At 42.3% G+C, this 14,681-nt stretch overlaps 1 protein-coding gene across 1 annotated transcript; it reads left to right on the plus strand.

The window, feature by feature from the left end:
- Positions 1-118: 118 nt before the first annotated feature.
- On the plus strand, positions 119-13,922 carry PTGER4 (prostaglandin E receptor 4 (subtype EP4)). The gene is made up of 3 exons (XM_011944406.1): positions 119-697; positions 1,160-2,075; positions 11,960-13,922. Exons 2-3 carry the CDS (start codon positions 1,203-1,205, stop codon positions 12,557-12,559), a joined length of 1,473 nt encoding a protein of 490 aa, XP_011799796.1. The 5' UTR covers positions 119-697; positions 1,160-1,202; the 3' UTR covers positions 12,560-13,922.
- Positions 13,923-14,681: the final 759 nt, after the last annotated feature.

The raw sequence follows: 14,681 nt of genomic DNA on the forward strand, positions 1-14,681 counted from the left end.
CCGCCGGGCTCCCCAGCGGAGCCCAGGGAGGACGCACTCCGCCCCCTTCCAATCCGGCCAATGGGCGTCCGGGCAGCGCACGGTTTGCCTCCGCCTCCGCCAGGGAAACTTGGAGGAGGAGAAAAGTTTGTACAGAGGGTGGAAAGGCGAGAGCGGAGCTCCAAGCCCTGCAGCCCCAGAGGAAGATGAACAGCCCCAGGCCAGAGCCTCGGGCAGAGTGGACCCCGAGCCGCCCCCAGGTAGCCAGGAGCGGCCTCAGCGGCAGCCGCAAACTCCGGTAGCCGCCCGTGCTACCCGTGGCTGGGGCGGAGGGCGGCCAGAACTGGGGACCGAGGCTCGGCGCCACCTGCGCGCGTGGCCTCACACCTGAACGCTGTCCTTCAGCGGACGAGACTGGCGGGCACTGCAAAGCTGGGACTCGTCTTTGAAGGAAAAAAAAAAATAGCGAACAAGAAATCCAGCACCATTTTTCCCTGACCCATCCAGCTGCCCCTCTTGTTTCTCAAGTTTTTGAAAGCTGGCAATTCTGACCTCAGTGTCCAAAAATCGGCAGCCACTGAGACCGGCTCTGAGCAGCCGAAGGTTTGGCAATTTCCAGACTGAGCGGGACAAGGTGAAAGCAGGTTGGAGGCGGGCCAGGACATCTGAGAGCTGACCCTGGGGGCTCGCGAGGCTGCCGCCGCTGCTGCCGCTACAGGTGAGATGGCGTTGGGCTGGCGTTGGGGTCAACGGGTGGCGAACGCGGAGATGCGGCGCTCGCCGAAGAGAGCCAAGAAGGGAAGAGCGCGCTCTCCAGATTGCTTTTGTAACTTGTTTTCAGTGAGCATTTCATTGACTCAGCATCTATCGGGAATAGCACTAGGGAGCTACATTTCCCTTGAGATGGCTCTTAATTCATCTTGGCAATGGAGTGAGTTGGGTTGGGGGGAGGAAGAGGAATGGGAGAATCCGTTTATAAATATTTATGTCAGCAAGAGTGTGCTGCTGGCAGGACGTATCAGGAGTCTAGAGATTTTGGTGGCCGCAGTTGGTAAGTGGCTACAGTCCAGAAAGTAGGATCGAGTTGCTCCCCTTGGCTCGTTTCTTGGGCGTGGGTCTAACACCTTACAAGTGGTAATTTCCGCTCACGGCAGCTTTGTCTCTCTTCTGCCATCCCCAGACCCAGCCTTGCACTCCAAGGCTGCGCACCGCCAGCCACTATCATGTCCACTCCCGGGGTCAATGCGTCCACCTCCTTGAGCCCCGACCGGCTGAACAGCCCGGTGACCATCCCGGCGGTGATGTTCATCTTCGGGGTGGTGGGCAACCTGGTGGCCATCGTGGTTCTGTGCAAGTCGCGCAAGGAGCAGAAGGAGACGACCTTCTACACGCTGGTATGTGGGCTGGCTGTCACCGACCTGTTGGGCACTTTGCTGGTGAGCCCGGTAACCATCGCCACGTACATGAAGGGCCAGTGGCCCGGGGGCCAGCCGCTGTGCGAGTACAGCACCTTCATTCTGCTCTTCTTCAGCCTGTCCGGCCTCAGCATCATCTGCGCCATGAGTGTCGAGCGCTACCTGGCCATCAACCACGCCTATTTCTACAGCCACTACGTGGACAAGCGGTTGGCGGGCCTCACGCTCTTTGCAGTCTATGCTTCCAACGTGCTCTTCTGCGCGCTGCCCAACATGGGCCTCGGTAGCTCGCGCCTGCAGTACCCAGACACCTGGTGCTTCATCGACTGGACCACCAACGTGACGGCGCACGCTGCCTACTCCTACATGTACGCGGGCTTCAGCTCCTTCCTCATTCTCGCCACCGTCCTCTGCAACGTGCTTGTGTGCGGCGCGCTGCTCCGCATGCACCGACAGTTCATGCGCCGCACCTCGCTGGGCACCGAGCAGCACCATCCGGCCGCGACCGCTGTGACCTCAGTTGCCTCCCGGGGCCACCCCGCCGCCTCCCCAGGCTTGCCGCGCCTCAGCGACTTTCGCCGCCGCCGGAGTTTCCGCCGCATCGCGGGCGCCGAGATCCAGATGGTCATCTTACTCATTGCCACCTCCCTGGTGGTGCTCATCTGCTCCATCCCGCTCGTGGTGAGTGACCAGGGCTGGGGCCCCACCCGGCCCTTTTCTCGCATCCACCTCCCTCCTCCGTTCCCCGCTCCCAGCTTTCCCTCTCAGTCTTTGGCAGTGAACGTGTCCCCTTTAGGTCGGGGCTGGGATTCCCATACTGTTTCTCAGAGCAGACCCAACCCTCTTTGAAGTCCCAGTCCTAATGAGATTTAGCAGGTGCTTTGCCCCTACATCCCCCAGTTTATGTTCCCGAAAGCCTGGGTTTTTTCCTCTACCGGGACAGCCCTTACCCCTTGCTGCCTGACATTGGCCGAGTCTTCCAAGAAAACCCCCCACTCCCTCTGTTAGATGTGGAGGGGAACCTGCTGTAGTGTAACAGCCCACTCCTCCGTACTGTGAACTGTGAACTGTGAACTGCAGAACCTGAAACGTCAGGGATGGTGATCTGTTCGTTGTAAACCATTTCTAAGGAAAGTGGGGTTTTTGGTGTTTTCATTTATTCAAGTTTTTTTTTTTTTTACTTTTTTTCCCCGTGGATTGCGTAGAATTTTAAAGCTAGAAGAGATATCAAGAGGTGTTTTAGTCTAACTCCCTCACTTCACTGAGGGAGTGAATGATACGCTTAAAATAATCCAGCCAAATCTACACAGTCAAGCTAGGCTCCCTGCTCTACCATGGTGTGCCCTGGGAGGGCAGCTTAAAGCACACAAATTCTAATTCATACACAGGGCAGGGTCCAGACTCAGTTTCTTTCATTCTGTGTAGGCCAGGAAAGCAAAGTTTCTCAGGGTGACTAATTATGGAAAAGCTGGTATACATGGGGTATGGGATTTGAATTCTCTACAACTGTGCAAAAAACAGTACCATTTTAGAGAAACCGAGGTTTAGAGATGGCTGTCTTCATTTCTTCAAGCCAAAGCTCTACAGCTTGTAATGGACCTTAGGCTGTCTGAGGCCAAACCCAGCTCATGTGTTATTACATCACGTCTCCCTCCTAGAACATTTCTCATTTTGGCCTTTGTAAAGCGTGGGTTGGAGTTTTGGTACACTTCATTTTTAGTTCATCTTTTAAGAATTGCCTTTGGATTAACTTTTAAAATATGATAAACAGAAAGGCTCAAACCCTACCTAGTTCTCTACTTTGCCTCTGACTAAAATGGAACGCACCAGAAGCAGATGGGCAGAAGAATGCAATACTTTATCTAGAGTTTCTCTTGAAAGCAACTAGTTATGAGTTCTTCCATCTTCCAAAACCCCACATTCCTGGAAATTCTAAACTACCAACTCACAAAGAGATAACTGCTTTTTCTTATGCTTATTGGGAACAAGAGAAAATAAAATGTAATGGGCTATTATTCCTTCCTTTTCCTTATTAATACTGTCCAGGAATCTTTGGTGTAGAAATATTATATCTCTGATAAAAGTGACTGTAAATGGAAGGAACTTAGAGAGGGCTGAGAGCCAGAATACAGTAGCTTCTTACCCATTTGTATAAACAGTAATAAATATAATTGGCCATAAGAGCCTTTAAGCCATTCCAGGACCCAATATAATTTACAGAGTTAAGTCACACTTGAGCCACATAAATACATTTTACTGTCTGTAATGGCAACCTAGAATAAAGTGAGATTTTGGACAAAAACAACTCTGCTCCTGATGGGGCCCCTGTTCCTGGGCCTCTGCCTCGTGTTTTACAGAACAGTAAATGACAAAGTCAATGGTTGTTATTTTCAGAACATCCACTTAAAGGGACAGAGGAATTAGAGCTAGAAGGTTAGCAACATGCACATACTTTATATGTGTTTTGGTTGGAAGTAAGCCTGTAAAGCCATGGATTTCTGCACAGCCACGGATGAATTATTTTCTTCTAACATCTAGAGAGACATGCAAAGCTTAATTCACCTCGTGAGCTGAAGTGGTAGACCTGGACCTAAGATTCAGGGCCCTTACACAAAGCCTTGAAATTATTTGAGGACCTAGAGGCAAGAAATTATAGGAGCTGTATTTGTGGTTTGCAGATTAACCACATTTTAACTAACAAGAAATACTGTCCACCTGTATAATGTTAGCAACACGCTGTAAATTTTAAGTAATCTTAACCTGAAAATTGAAACTAGCTCAATTAAGAAGTAATCCCATTAGTCAAGTATTTATGTAGCTTTGTGAGAAATAAGGAATCCTACAAATAGCAGTGGCATCAGTTTGTCACCCTTAGTTTTGGGTACTAAAATCTAATTTCAGAATCAGTTTATAAATCAGTGATAAATGATGGGTTCATTATACTACCCCCCAGCAATTCAGCAATTACTGAAATAATCAAAAACCCTTCTGCAAATACAGTTTTCCTTGGCTTCTTTTTACAACTTTCTTTTTTCATGTTTTCATATTCATATTGTAAATTAAGGTTAAAGGTCAGAACTCTCTGATATTGAAAGCAGATGAGCCTATCTTCAGTTCCAAAGAAACTAATGAAGCATCTAATTTTATCAAATCAAGTGGTTGCTAATCCCATTTAAGGAAAATCAAAGTGTTGGAATCATTTTAAATGCTTTGGAAAGGCTAACAAAGCAAATATAGCTTACTTGGAATTTCAGAAAGCTTGATATAATACATAAGGAAAACAAGCAGCCACTGAAAAGCAGCCAAGGTTTTGCCTCTTGGACACCAGGGAAGAAAGAACTACAGCTCTTAGAGGGGGGTTGGTATTGAGTTTAGTATAAAAAATAAAATTTAATTTGCTATCCAAAATATATATGTTTCCTAAATACAGCTAAGATTGGAGTGGAAATTTGAGAAAGGTTGGGAAATTAGTTGTGGATATAAGGAACTGTGCTGAACCTTCAGAATTCTTTGAACTGGGTCATAATTAATGATCAGAGAAGGTGTCAGTATGATCTACAAGGAACACCACATGATAAGATGTAATGGGTAGGTGGTTCTTGTCATTTTGTCCTTTCTTCTATTTATAACCAGTCTCAGGGGTTTTTTAAATATAGGAGTGTTTTGGAAGTGAGAACTTCCAAATTTTGTGAGAACAAGAAGTGAGAGTCTACATTTCAGATAAACAAAAAGGATTGCATTCTTTAGAAATATGCAAGCAAGACAGCCCCTTAAGGTCCTGGTGCTAAATGCTGTAGCTAGATGAATTTCTAGTGCCTAATTTTTCAGTTACTAATGAATATTAAGATGATTATTATAATCAAATATTTTGCCTCAGGGCTAAACAGTTACTATAGGGTTTGGAAGGGCATTTTCCCCCATACACAAGCAACCCAAAACTGTATTTATTGCTTACTTGTTTCTTCTATTTTTTAACTCTGAAGTAACAAATATTTATCTCAGCCAGGGGCAGAATGGCTAATTTGATTAATCTTCTGCCTTGGTGAAGTAAAACTTAGATCCTTAGGAAAATATTTCCTGTGAGTGTTTATTTGGTTCCTTACTGTAAACTAGTCGTCTCTATAAAGCTTTCACCAGCATTTGATCAGCAAAAGTTTATAAGGACAGATGAAAACTTTGTAAATAGATATACTTTTGTTTACTGTAGGCAAACTGGAAGTGGAGTCATAAAACAACTGATGGGATGTCAGATGAGTGTGAAGCACATCTATACATACAAAAGAAATGCCATAAATTTGGGTATGACTACAACAGAATCTAAAAGACTAGATTTGTTCAAATAAATTTGGCTAAGTTTAAAAAATTGCGATGCCCAGAAGCAAGTTTTAAGTCATAACATGAAATTGTAGACCCAGTAGTAAGTAACCTGAAGATTATTGAGTTACATAAAAGTAAGTTATTTCCACATCTGGCATTTCATTTGAATCTTGAAAAGCTCTACGGAGAAAGTAGGGCTGACCAGTATTTTCACTCTCTCTACACCTCAGTTTTCCCAGCTGCAAATGAAGAATTTATATCATTCTGCAACTTACAGGGTAGCTATAGGTGAGTCCTCATCTAATGCTCATTTCACCATGCTTTGCTGACCTGTCAATTTGTTTGTATTGAATATCTCCTAACAAGTTTTTTTTTTTCTCAGCGCTGAAGTGATTCTTGTAGTCTCCTATTAGAATATTCAATGTGAGAGCTTTAAAAAACAAAACAAAACAAAATAAAAAAGAAACATTCAGTGTAGATGTTGACCTATAAAGCCTGTAGAGATTTAACTTGCCTTCTACAAATGGCCAGTTAGTGGCCTAGAAGGAACAAGAACCAAGCTCTCCTACACACCACCCAGTCAAGAATTCTTTCCACTATTCTTTACTTGAAAAAACAGAAAGTGATAAGAACTTCTAGTAACAGCTGTGTCAATCTTGGACTCTTCACAAGGCAGTGGGATAACTGAGCACATACAGATAATTCCTTTTATGTGCTTGGAACAGAACAAGTAGCACACACATTCAAATCCAGCTACAGATCTTGTCACTTACTGGAAAGCATTACTACTGTTTTGACAGTCGATTACTAAATCTGTCTAATCAAGAGTTCAACATTCTTTCTTCAACATTCCCTGCAAACAGATTATTAAGTAGGAAGTACATGTTTTTGATACCATATTATTAACTATATCCCAAAGCTACCTCTAAGCTACAGTTTTCAAATTATTGATATATTCCACACTGGGCAAGCTTCCACATATGGGTTCAAAAAACGTAATGAGAGCCAACATATCTGTTCTACGATAGGCGCTGTGCTAAGCACTTTGATCATTTGTACATATGTTATAAGGAGTGGAGCCAGGATTTGAACAGAGGCTTGTTTGCTTCCAAAGCTAGGGCATCTATCTCTACAGCATATAGCCTCCTTACAGCTTTCTTGTCACCACATCTTCTTCTGAACTGATTGCATTTTCTCCAAGTTATGTTCCACTGCTCCTGAACCCTAATCTCTAATCATCCTAAAAAGGTGTGAATAACGTAATTTTTAAAATGTAGCTTTGTGTGTTGGCATGTGCCTGTTTTCCCAGCTACTTGGAAGGTTGAGGCTAGAGGATTGCTTGAGTCCAGGAGGTTGAGGCTGCAATGACCATGTTTGTATCACAGCACTCCAGCCTGGGTGACAGAGTGAGACTCTTTCTAAAATAAAATAATTTAGAATACTGTAATATGCCAATATTAACAACAAACCACATGTACACATCAGCAGCTACTAAGAAAAAGACTTAAAATTGGAAGAAAGGAGATATGTCATTAGTATTCAGTGAGTTTTTTTGTTTTTTTTTTGTTTTGAGACGAAGTTTCCCTCTTGTTGCCCAGGCTGGCGTGCAATGGCACAATCTCAGCTCACCACAACCTCCGCCTCCCGGGTTCAAGCGATTCTCCTGCCTCGGCCTTCCAAGTAGCTGGGATTATAGGCATGCACCACCACGCTCAGCTAATTTTGTATTTTTAGTAGAGACAGGGTTTCTCCATGTTGGTCAGGCTGGTCTCAAACTCCCGATGTCAGGTGATCCGCCTGCCTCGGCCTCCCAAAGTGCTGGGATTACAGGCGTGAGCCATCGCCCCCAGCTGTATTCAGTGAGTTTTTTTAATGATTTTTTCCCTCCTGACTCAGAGGTTCAGTTTTATCAGCAACACACTCTTCCAACACTGAAAACTGCCTGAACTTGTTTAGTCGTGTAACATATAGGGCCTGTTAGACAAGAATTCCAAAAAGTGCTTTCACCTGCTCACAAGACATTGAAGCACTACTCCAGATGTTCCCATCTCAGCTGCGGTTGTCCCTGCCCTCTTGGAAACAGCAAGTCAAGTAGCCCATTTAAAGTGAAGCAGAGGTTGCTATATGTTTTCAAACATTGCAAGATGCATGGAGTTTTTGTTTGTTTTGTCTTTTTTCTTTCCCTACTTGAAGTAAGTCTCAATTGAGATATGTTGCAAAGTAAAACTCATACTGATTCTTTTCAATTTGACCAACTTTTGAGGATGTTTTTACCCGAATTTGAACTTTTGCTCTTTAAACTCATACTTTTGCTACCCTGTGAATTCCCCTTTATTGAAAAGACATTGAATGACCAGGTTCAGTGACCTGGACTAATTGTAAACTTTTCCTCCCCCATTTCTGTAATTTTAATATACTTTTAATATAGCCTCGTTTCATTCCCTCCTATACTAGTCAAAATTCATTGCTGCTGTGGATGAGACGAGGCACAGAAATGATCCTTTCCTTGTTTCTCATCACCTTTGATTATGACAACCTATTATTGTTTTACAACATTCCGACCTTTCTAAAAGGCCACAGAAATTTTAAAATGCTAACTCCTAATGTACTTCTTTGGCTACAAATTCCATTTTAAGTGTTCAAAAATTTTCTTCCTTTCAGTAGTAGCTATGTTTCCTTTGAGGTTGTCGCAGGAGAAACAACCAGCAATGAAACATTTTCAGTGTCAAAAATCTCAGAAACGTCAGGTTTAGACTTAACCAAAATTCTGTTCTGCGAGTCTCGGAGATGGCTTTACACAGTGCTTATTAGGGAGGGAGGGTCAGAAACTCTCGAGTGGAGCAACACTGCCACCTGGAGGCTTGAAGGCTCAAGTTCGCATAAACCCGGCCGTAGGTCTTTTCCAGACACCACACACAGGACTTGATACTAACAGATTTAAATCCATCATTTCTTCTACCCTTAGGAACATAGTACGTGATGTGAATAAAATGTAGACCTCATGCTTTTTACCAATAACTCCATTGTCAGGAAATAATGATTAAACAGAAAGCCAGACTGGTAGAACAGAAAAGGCAACATGGAGGTCCAGACCAGATTGCCACCAACAGGGCGGGGGACATCCTAAGTTCCTCAAAAGCTCTGGGTCTCGGTAACAAATACCTCATCTGAGAAAAGGCCTGTACAGTTGAGGGAACTGCTGAGTTTCCAGACATAGCTGAAGACCACAAAGCTTATGGAAGGAAGAAACCAAGATGCTTTATTTAACTAGTAAAATATTTATTTTTTTTATTTTATTATTTTTATTTTACTACCAGTAAAGATTTTTTTTTAATCAAGTATGCTTTGCCTTGTAACTATCATTTATCCCAGCATAGTTTCTAAAAGTATTTGAAGAGGCGATATTACATACTGATGTTCATTCCAGTTCATTCTTGATTTAGCTGTCTTCCAAATATCAAGATATTAATTTCATCTTGGTTAGAGGCTTTGACTGTTTTATTCTCTGAGATTTACAGGCCCATAATCCCATATCCAAAATATTTAGGGGCAGATGAGTTTCAGAATTTAGAATTTCTTGGCTTTTAGAGAAGTAATCAATAATATATTGCAAAATATGTAATATCCTCATCAGAATTGGAACAGTACTCCTGGACCAGAACATAGAAAATTCACTCTAAGTGGAATAAATTGAACTAAATGGCTTCACAGTCTGTTCAGTTCAGTTTTTGCTGCCAAAATAAGTTTAGGTCAGATTTTGCAATGAGTGTAAGTTCTCAAAACAAAACAACAACAAATGAAATGAACAAAAATCTTTTGATAGCGGATCAGAGACCTATAGCTAATTAAGATCTAAATTCCAGTTAAGGAAGAAATAGAAATGCAGTTCTACCTTACTGATCCAGTATTGTTCTGGAATAAATTTAATATAAGTTTAATTTTGCAGGTTTATGAAATGTATTTCTTCAAATATTTTAAACTTCCTTCTTTTATCCAAGTTGTTGAAAATCTTTCTGAAATATCCCGACCCAAATCTAGTAAGTGCCAAAAGAACGCATGCAAATGGTCAATGAATCGCCTTTTCCATTGTGAACTGACACCAGCCTCAACTAAACTATCCCTGTTCCAGGTGATTCATACACCATGAGTCATTCATTGTTATGCTGTATATAGTAAGGCAGCAATGTCCTCAAGTCTTGTTAGAGATATTTGCCCCTAGTTAAATGGCTCCAGCTATGCTTTTGTGAGTTCTTCTTGCTCCTTTTTATGGTTTTTATGTATCTTCCTTGACTGTGAGACTCAACCTCTTCTCCCTAACCTAAAATAATTACTAAAGGCAAGAAATAATTAGTAAATAATTACTAAAGATAGATGGCAATTATTTTTATTTCTATGTGAATTACTCCTACTATTTCTATATGAATTGCAGATGAGATTTTTATATAAATGATCCCAGTGGAATTAGAAGTAATATCTAGGCAAAAAAAAAATCATAATACTTTAAGAGGGAATTCGAGGCTGAGCATGGTGGCTCACTCCTGTAATCTTAGCACTTTGGGAGACTGCGGCAGGCAGATCACTTGAGCTCAAGAGTTCGAGACTAGCCTGGGCAACATAGAAAGACCTCATCTCTACAAAAATAATAAGTTAGCCAGGCACGGTGGCACACACCTGTAGTCCTGGCTACTCAGGAGGCTACGGCAGGAGGATTGCTGGAGCCTAGGAGCTCAAGGCTGCAGTGAGCAATGATTATACCACTGCACTCCAGCCTGGGCGACAAAGTGAGACCTGGTCTCAAAAAACTACATACATGTACATTTAACAAATGCATTTTCCTCTAAGGAATAAAATGATCATGTAAGTTTACACAAATTCATGCTCCATTCGCTGAATCATTTGAAGTTCCCAGATGTTGACATATCATTTCATTCTTCCATGACTTTGCACATGGAGCTACCTCTATTTGAAATGTGATGTCCTTCCTTCTAAATTTAGCAAATTCCTACTCATCCATCGTGATTACTATAACTGGGGAACAGAGTCATAGAGAAAATAAAAACTATTCTGTGGTCATTCTGGGTGACAGGAGATCCTGCTGTTGGTGTAAAACTGTTCAGCATATTCTTTCTAGACTAAAATAAAAGAATCTGGCCTTATTCTGATGATTAGATGGTTAATTGACTTCTAAAATGAGTTCCCTTTAAATTATGTAAAATGACAGCTGGAATAAGAGAAATCAGTAGCTTTGGGGAGAAAAAAGTTACTTCATTAGAGTTACAAAAACTTAAAAGCACTTGCAGAAATGAAGTTAATAAAATGTTTCTCAAGAATACTTTATACATATGTGACCTGCACTCACATTGCATTTTTGTATACTGTCTTTGCTCTAGGGAAGATAATCATAAGATAGTTACAAAAATATTAAAGCCATACTAACTCAGAACATGTAATTGCATTTTTGCAGTGACTGGTTTTTCTTTTTCTTTTTTTTTTTTTTGGAAACAGATTCTAGATCTGTGGCCTTGGCTGGAGTGCAGTGGCACCATCTCAGCTCACTGAAACCACTGCCCCCCGCCGGGTTCAAGCGATTCTCCTGCCTCAGCCTCCTGAGTAGCTGGGATTATAGGCATGTGCCACCACACCTGGCTAATTTTTGTTTTGTTTTTGTTGTTTTGAGATGGAGTCTCGCTCTGTCGCCAGGCTGGAGTGCAGTGGCGTGATCTCAGCTCACTACAACCTCCACCTCCCGGGTTCAAACGATTCTCCTGCCTCAGCCTCCCGAGTAGCTGGGACTACAGGCACATGCCACCATACCCAGCTAAATTTTGTGCTTTTAGTAGAGATGGAGTTTCACCATGTTGGCCAGGATGGTCTCAATCTCTTGACCTTGTGATCCGCCCACCTCAGCCTCCCAAAATGCTGGGATTACAGGCGCAAGCCACCGCACCCAGCCTAATGTTTGTATTTTTAGTAGAGATGGGGTTTCGCCATGTTGGAAAAGTTGGTCTGGAACTGCTGACCTCAAGTGATTCACCCGCCTCGGCCTCCCAAAGTGCTGGGATTACAGGCGTGAGCCACCATACCCAGCCCATGACTAGTTTTTCTGAGGCTTGTTATGTAGCTTCCTCTTTTCCTGGAACTTGAGAAATGAAGGCAGGTTCTTAATATTGCTAAGGTAGACATAGCATTTATATGTTTTCCCAATTGATGAATGATGAAATCTAAATGTGCGGATCTCACTTATGCAGGTGCGAGTATTCGTCAACCAGTTATATCAGCCAAGTTTGGAGCGAGAAGTCAGTAAAAATCCAGATTTGCAGGCCATCCGAATTGCTTCTGTGAACCCCATCCTAGACCCCTGGATATATATCCTCCTGAGAAAGACAGTGCTCAGTAAAGCAATAGAGAAGATCAAATGCCTCTTCTGTCGCATTGGCGGATCCCGCAGAGAGCGCTCCGGACAGCACTGCTCAGACAGTCGAAGGACATCTTCTGCCATGTCAGGCCACTCTCGCTCCTTCCTTTCCCGGGAGCTGAAGGAGATCAGCAGTACATCTCAGACTCTCCTGCCAGACCTCTCACTGCCAGACCTCAGTGAAAATGGCCTTGGAGGCAGGAATTTGCTTCCAGGGGTTCCTGGCATGGGCCTGACCCAGAAAGACACCACCTCGCTGAGGACTTTGAGAATATCAGAGACCTCAGACTCTTCACAGGGTCAGGACTCAGAGAGTGTCTTACTGGTGGATGAGGTTGGTGAGAGCGGCAGGGCTGGGCCTGCCCCTAAGGGGAGCTCCCTGCAAGTCACATTTCCCAGTGAAACACTGAACTTATCAGAAAAATGTATATAATAGGTAAGGAAAGAAATACAGTACTGTTTTGGACCCTTAGAAAATCCTGTGCAATAGACACATACATGTCATATTTAGCTGTGCTCAGAAGGGCTATCACCATCCTACAACTCACATTAGAGAACATCCTGGCTTTTGAGCACTTTGCAAACAATCGAGTTGACTCACATGGGTCCTGAGGCCTGCAGCACGTCGGTTAATACCCTACTATGACAGAGGATTGTGGTCACAACTTGATGGCTGGGAAGACCTACCCTCAGTTATTCTACTGGATAGGAGGATGGCAGAAGTTTGGCTGCTTTCCTAACATCCAGAGCTTCGTGGTGTTTGGCACACAGCAGAGGCCTAGATATTAGAAAGGCTCTATTCCAGTAAACTACGAGGACTGCCTTATGGATGATTCAAGTGTCTCACTAAAGCATGAAATGTGAATTTTTATTGTTGTACATATGATTTAAGGTATTTAAAGTATTTTCTTCTCTGTGAGAAGGTTTATTGTTAATACAAGGTATAATAAAATTATCGCAAGCCCTCTCCTTCCAATATAACCAGCTGAAGTTGCAGATGTTAGATATTTTTCATAAACAAGTTCTACTCAAAGTTGAAAATTCATAGTAAGATTGATATCTCTAAAATAGATATAAATTTTTAGGAGAAAGAGTTTAGTATTATCAAAAGGATAAAGAAAGAAATACTATTTAAGATGTGAAAATTATAGTCCAAAATGTTATTCTTTCCAGGCTATGTATAAAATACATAGTGAAAATTGTTTAGTGATATTACATTTATTTATCCAGAAAACTGTGATTTCAGGAGAACCTAACATGCTGGTAAATGTTTTCAATTTTTTCCCTCACTAATTGGTACTTTTTAAAACATAACATAAATTTTTTAAAGTCTTTAATAAATAACCCATAATTAAAGTGTATAATATTAAACAATTTAAAAATCTAAGCAGCTTATTGTTTCTCTGAAAGTGTGTGTAGTTTTACTTTCCTAAGGAATTACCAAGAATATCCTTTAAAATTTTAAAGGATGGCAAGTTGCATCAGAAAGAGCTTTATTTTGAGAGGTAAAGATTCCCAAATGTGGTTACATTAGCCATTCATATACATCAGAAGTGCAGATTTGGGGCACTTAATGGTCACCTTGTAACAGTTTTGTGTAACTCCCAGTGATGCTGTACACATATTTGAAGGATCTTTCTCAAAGAAATATTAAGCATGTTTTGTTGCTCAAAGTGTTTTTGTGAATTGCTTGGTTGTAATTAAATTCTGAGCCTGATATTGATATGATTTTAAGCAGCAGTTGTACCAAGTGAAATTATTTTGGAGATTATAATAAATATACACATTCAATCTGAGTTGTATATCCTCCGTTTGGGAAAACTTGTGGGGTGGGGGTTTGTTGTTTCAGGTCATCATCTATATCCTCTTATATATATTTTTTAAATTTATTGGGAAATAATTTTAAAGAAATGTTGCAAGAACAGTACAGGCCGGGCGCGGTGGCTCAAGCCTGTAATCCCAGCACTTTGGGAGGCCGAGACGGGCGGATCACGAGGTCAGGAGATCGAGACCATCCTGGCTAACACGGTGAAACCCCGTCTCTACTAAAAATACAAAAAAACTAGCTGGGCGAGGTGGCGGGCGCCTGTAGTCCCAGCTACTCGGGAGGCTGAGGCAGGAGAATGGCATGAACCTGGGAGGCGGAGCTTGCAGTGAGCTGAGATCCGGCCACTGCACTCCAGCCTGGGCGACAGAGCGAGACTCCGTCTCAAAAAAAAAAAAAAAAAAAAAAAAAAAAAGAAAAGTACAAAGCCTTGGATACACTTAGTAGAGAATGACACTTTACTCAAAGCCTCCAGTTTGTACGGGTGATGGATTGAGACAGTATTATGCCTAGCTTGCAACATATAAAGGACTCAAATAATTATTACTAAAATTAGCATATTTTACATTTTGCAACTTTTTTAACTGCCATTTATTTATTTATTTATCTATTTATTTATTTATTTTTGAGACAGAGTCTTGCTCTGTCACCCAGACTGGAGTGCATTGGCACAATCTCAGCTCACTGCAACCTCCATCTCCCAGGTTCAAGCAATTCTCATGCCTCAGCC

This window comes from Colobus angolensis, unplaced genomic scaffold, assembly GCF_000951035.1.
Source record: "Colobus angolensis palliatus isolate OR3802 unplaced genomic scaffold, Cang.pa_1.0 Scaffold230, whole genome shotgun sequence".
Lineage (NCBI taxonomy): Eukaryota > Metazoa > Chordata > Mammalia > Primates > Cercopithecidae > Colobus > Colobus angolensis.

Excerpts from the sequence above, each read along its gene's own strand:
- PTGER4 (XM_011944406.1), top strand. The coding sequence starts at position 1,203 with ATGTCCACTCCCGGGGTCAATGCGTCCACCTCCTTGAGCCCCGACCGG. Across the intron at positions 2,076-11,959 it reads TCTGCTCCATCCCGCTCGTG|GTGCGAGTATTCGTCAACCA; the intron begins GTGAGTGACCAG and ends TCACTTATGCAG.